This window comes from Octopus sinensis, linkage group LG10, assembly GCF_006345805.1.
Source record: "Octopus sinensis linkage group LG10, ASM634580v1, whole genome shotgun sequence".
NCBI classification, from domain to species: Eukaryota; Metazoa; Mollusca; class Cephalopoda; order Octopoda; family Octopodidae; genus Octopus; species Octopus sinensis.
The window spans coordinates 28670593-28676592 of NC_043006.1; the positions used below are offsets into that span (position 1 = coordinate 28670593).

The 6000-nt window shown below is 37.1% G+C and overlaps 1 protein-coding gene across 1 annotated transcript in view; it reads right to left on the reverse strand.

Annotated features, from left to right (window-relative positions):
- Positions 1-6000, reverse strand: part of LOC115216169 (laminin subunit alpha-like) — a 140633-nt gene that overhangs the window by 47099 nt on the left and 87534 nt on the right. The window contains 4 exon segments of the mRNA XM_036506943.1: positions 1531-1688; positions 3563-3731; positions 4850-4944; positions 5925-6000. The exon segment at positions 5925-6000 is cut by the window's right edge and continues 173 nt beyond it. Coding sequence (XP_036362836.1) covers positions 1531-1688; positions 3563-3731; positions 4850-4944; positions 5925-6000 — 498 coding nt within the window.

The following is a 6000-nucleotide window of genomic DNA, read 5'->3' on the forward strand; positions in this document are numbered from 1 at the left end:
AGACTATCATCAGATGTTGTTGTACACACTGACCACAATGCACTTCCTTGTATTGTTGTAGCTTTCGAATGATACTATCCTGCTGGCTAGCTGGGCAGGCAACATTCCCCCTTAACGGAACGCAGTTTGTAGCAGGGATACCTATTTACAGCTGAGTGGACTGGAGCAACGGAAAATGAAATGTTTTTTCTCAAGAACACAACACACCCAACTGGGAATTGAAACCAAATCTTGCAATTGTGAGTGCAACACCCTAACTACTAGCCCAAAGACCTTCACAAGTGAGAGACACAGTGGATGATGTAGTGTTGGAAGTAAAATACCCAAGTAAAGGATAAGATTGCGATAGTGACTAAAGCTTTGTGTGTGTATGTGTGTAGATATAGGTGTGAGTTTCTGTGTGTGTTTGTGTGTGTGTATGTGTGTGTTTATTTGTGTGTGTGTGTGTGTGTGTATCGATGCCAGCACTGCCTTGACTGGCTTCTGTGCCGGTGGCATGTAAAAAGCACCAACCGATTGTGGCCGCTGCCAGCCTCCCCTGGCACCTGTGCCGGTGGCATGTAAAAAGCACCCACTACACTCACGGAGTGGTTGGCGTTAGGAAGGGCATCCAGCTGTAGAAACACTGCCAGATCAGACTGGAGCCTGGTGCAGCCTCCTGGCTTCCCAGACTCCGGTCGAACCGTCCAACCTGTGCTAGCACGGAAAATGGACGTTAAACGATGATGATGATGATGATGATATATATATATAGATGTGTGTGTACACATACATATGTATATGTATGTATCTGTATGTGTCTATGTGTTTGTGTTGTGTTTCTTCTCCACCACCACTTAACAACCAGTGATGGTTTGTTTACATCTCAGTAAACTAGCGGTTCAGCAAAACAACTGATAGAATAAATACCAGACTCAAAAATAAGTGCTGGGGTTGATCTGTTTGACTAAACTCATGAAGGCGGTGCACCAGCATGGCCACGGTCCAATGACTGAAACAAGTAAAAGAAAGGTAAAGGCAAGTTGTGAACACACAGACCCCCATTCAAATATGAAGTAGACCTAGATACTTCCTAAAAAGATGATTGTGGTCCCAACTAGAATGTCTCTGATCATAAACCTGTTAAATCAGAGAAAACCTTGGGCTAAACAAAAACACCAGCACGCACACACACACACACACACCACAAACGGACATTACTGTCTCAAGTCCTAGATCTCATAGGCCCAGCTAACCAGTTTCCATGGTGTATAAGTGAGCAAGGTCACAACAATCTCTGTGAAAGGGCTGCCAGTCCATTGCAGGGTTATACATTTACATCTGAATGAACTGGTGTGACAGGAAATGGAGTATTTTGCTGAAGAACAAAATGCATCACCTGGGTCAGGAATTGAAACCTCAATCTTGTGATTTTAAGTGCACCACTCTTGCAATTATTAGAATAATATTCCTTAAGCACAAGGTTGTGTGCCTTCATACACACACACACACACACAAGGAATTTTGTGAAGAAACAAGTATGCCACTTACCTGTATGGGCAGTAATAGGGTTTTACTTCTCCCACCTGATTGTCTGAACTGGTGACGGAAAGGGTTGGATGTTGCCGACCCTCTGTTGGGTTGAAGTAATTGATTATCAGATAATAATCTGCATAGTTGTTGACTCGGGCACTAAAACTTAGAGTGCTCTGGAAAACAAAAATACAAATAAGAATCAAGTTGTCTCTCATACATAAAATAACACAAAAATCAAAAGAGATGAATAAGTGTATAAACTTAATTGTATAAATCAGGAAACATTCAGTGGAACTTTTCTTCCAGCCTGTGGCATTTGAAATATCTGGAGATGCTGGGCCACTAAGGGCAAAGTTCTTGTCATCATTGGCAGCTCGCCTTATGGTGGTGTCAGGTGATGCCCATGATGGTGCTTGACTGCTCCTATGCCTTAGCCTCACCATCACCTGTGGTAATGCCACAAAGTAGTTGGCTTGCTTCAGTAAGTTCTATTGAACTTTGTAGTGTGCAACAAATTGAAGCACTTAGTGTTGAATTGATGCTTTTTCTTTCTTCTTTTTTCTTCTTTTTTTCTTTCTTTACTCACGTTTGTGTTTTCTTTGGTTTTAGATTTGTATTTTAATGTGATTTTGCATTATATATGTGTTATATATGTAATCATTATCTCTGTTGTTAATAAAAACAAATTTTTGTCAAACCAAAAAAAAAAAGACCTAGCATATGTTAAAATGTAACATCACTTATAATTGTATCAATTAGATTATTTGATATTGTTATATACCGCTGGTCACAATGCAATTTCTCACATTGTTATAGCTTTTAATTGATGCTACTCTGCTGGCCAGACAGGCAGGCCAACATTCCCCCACAGACTGGAGCAACATGAAATGAAGTGCTTTGTTCAAGAATACAATGAACCGTTGGTCTTGGAATCAAAACTATGAGTTGCATCACCCTAACCACTAGGCCATGTGAATTCAAAACAGAACATATACAACAATAAGATTGGCAGTTTTCTCTATTGTCATATGTGTCGGAGGATGAAGAACCATAACAGATGCACTACCATGAAACATGTCTATGAGTGGGGTGCTCAAAAGTTCCTGGCTTTAAGGGTATCATGAAAGGCCTGATTTGAGGCCCAACTTTCAAAGTTCTTTTACAGAGCTTAGAGAAACTGAAGGACTGCTGCAATAAGTGTATGAATCCGAGAGGGGAATATGTTGAATAAAATCATAATTAACTGATTCTTCTGTATTTTCTTTTACCCAAAGCAAGGAACTTTTTGGCACCCCCTTCTAATTTGTGTCTGTATGAGATAATGGATGATGACAACAATGGTAATTATTTTACCTTTTTTGTTTGTTGAACTCATTGGATAGCGGTCGTGCTGGGGCACCCCCTTGAAGGGTTTAGGCAAACAAGTCTGGTACTTATTGTATCAGTCTCTTTTGCCAAACTGGTAAGTTACAAGAATGTAAACAAAACAAGACCAGTTGTCAATTGGTGGTAGGGGACAAATCTTTATATATAAAACTGAAGTTGTGTGTGTATCTGTCTCCTCCGATTTAGATTCCTAACTACTCCCACATTTTGCGGTGCAGTTTAACCAAAAGCAGGTATCTTATAGTCTTGATTCATATCGAGCCCTTCTGGGTATTAGCGCGCGTGTACGATGAGTCTACGATTTAAAAAAAAATTTACCATCATTTTTCGCATTTTTAATGCATTTTTTGCTCAGTCTATATAAGGGAAGTAACTCTCTAAAAATGCTTATATAGTTATTTCCCTTACAAACCCGAGCAACGCCGGGCGATACTGCTAGTATAGATATATATATATATACAAACATATATGATGGGATGCTGAAAAGTTCCTGGTTTTGGATGGAAGAAAATACAGGAGGATCAGTTAATTATGATCTTCCAGTGTGTTAATTATGATTAACACACACACACATACACACACACACACACCATAATATAGTTGACAAATTTACAAAGCAGTTGAAAGAGTCTCAGCCACCATTTCTCATGTTTTAACTTACCTGGAGCTCACTGTGCATAAGGAGTAATTTGGGAATACCGAATTCATTCAAAATGGTAGCATTGGACAAATGTTGCAATGGTTTGGGAAGGGTACTAGCAATGACTGACATATCTTCCGCCTTAACAGTAGGATAATTCTCCAGAGAAGGATATTGGTAATGCTGGCACCTGTAAAATAGTAACATGATGGTCACATGATATAATAATAAAAATCTTTACTGAATAAGTTTTTATAGTATCAAGAAAAAAAGGAAGATACCCTTCTCCTTACTTATTATCCTTTAAAAACTTGTTTTTCACCCTCTTACCTATCCCCTGTCTCTAACTTTCTCTCACTCTTCTTATTCTCCTGTCCCCACTCACTTTTACTCACCTTGTGTTTTAAGAGTTCAGCCTGACACCTCTTCACCACAACATAAATTTCTTTCCAACTCCAACCCAGCCAATCCTGTTCTCTCTTCAATAAAGTGAGTAGTTATGAACCTCCTTTGGACCAAGAATTCTGTTCTGTTATGGCCCATTCTCTCCCACTTTGATTCCTCATCCAATTGCATAAAACTGCCTCCCTCTCTACTGTAGTTCCATTCAGTCAAAGGAAATCTCAGTTTTGCAAACTGTATGGTGAACTCACTAGTGCTGGGGATAAGGAAAGAAAAAAACATCCAGTATTCCCTGTAAAGTGATTGGCATTAGGAAGTGCATCCAATTGTAGAAACCGTGCCAAAACAAACACTTGAGCATGATACAGTCCTTGGACTCAGTGGATCCTGCCACTGTCCAACTCATGCTAGCATGGAAAATGGTTGGTTAATGATGATGATGATGATGATGATGATGATAAAAACTACTTTGGGTTTCCTAATTTGGCAAAATAAGACTGGTAGCAGTTAATTTACCAACGTAAGAAGACTGAAAGTAAAACAAACTCTAGCAGACTTGAAACTCAGAACTAATGAGAATGAAACCAAATACTAAAATTTTGTGACATCACACCTGGTTCCAAGATACAAAATTAACCTTTATTTAAAATGTCTATATTGTCATAATTTAATGAAGAATTTTCCAAATACCAGGTTAATAATTCTTTTTATTATATCAAAAGGATGAAAGCAAAATTCATGTGGGCAGCATTTGAACTCAGAATGTAAGAAGATCAGTAGGATAATAATAGGAATTAGATATTTTACTAAACCCCTCTAAATTCTTGAACATTTACTAAATTAACTGAAATAATACAAAGACAAAATATTTCATTAAAAACAGTTTTAGGAAAGTTTTAGACTTACGGTTCATTATCCATTGGAATTCTGCATTGTCGAGATACTTGATGTTGTAACACTGTTGGTTCATAATATTGTTGGGGAATAAGCACAAAATAATCCTAAAGAGATGATAAGAGAATATAACATCAGTGCTGAATGGAAGTGGAGTGAATGAAGGAGGACATAACATCAAATGTTGACTATGAGAGAGGTTGGTTATAGAGAACTACAAAGTTAAGGTAGAGAAAATAACATGGTGTGTACACAAACACAACTAAGAAAAGAATCTCCTATACCTAATTAAGCAACACTTATGTACTACATGACTAAACAAGCTTAAACAATTGAAACTGGTTGTATATTTTGATAAAACTGTAAATATTTTCTTCTTGTAATTCATGATAATGTTCTCAAAGCATTTTCTCCTTTTGTTTTTAATATAAATTTACTTATGTGAAACCTCTTAACCATTCTAATTATGTGTGTGTGTGTGTGCATATATATATATATATATATACACACACACACAAATATACATACATATATCTACACACACATATATAAATATATACACACACACACATATATACACATGTATAAATATATATATACACACACATACACACACACACATACACACACACACACACACACACATAAACAAAGGGGTTTGTATGATTGTGTATAGAAAAATATATTACTCAAAGGAATTCCAACTATGTCAGTTTTTTATGTTTTATTTATCATCATCATCGTTTAGCGTCCGTTTTCCATGCTAGCATGGGTTGGACGATTCTTATAATATTAATATAGGATATAGGATATAGACTATATAGTAAGAAAGAAATGAAATGAAGTATTTATTGTCTCATTGAACAAATGAAATATCAACAACTAAATATTAAATGTCTATTCTCATTGAACTAGTATACTTTCTTGCATTTAAGCATTCATCAGGTTCAGATTGTGACAGTCGAAGCGTTCCTGTCACATATATCTATATACACACACATATATATGTACACATATCTATATAGACACACACACACACATACATACACATTAGGAAGTGGTTTTATCACAGGAAGTATTGACTTACCAACAGGATGTCTTGATCAGCTTTAAAAGACAAGGCCCACTGTCCAGGATTTAGCACAAATGGTATAGCAAAATCT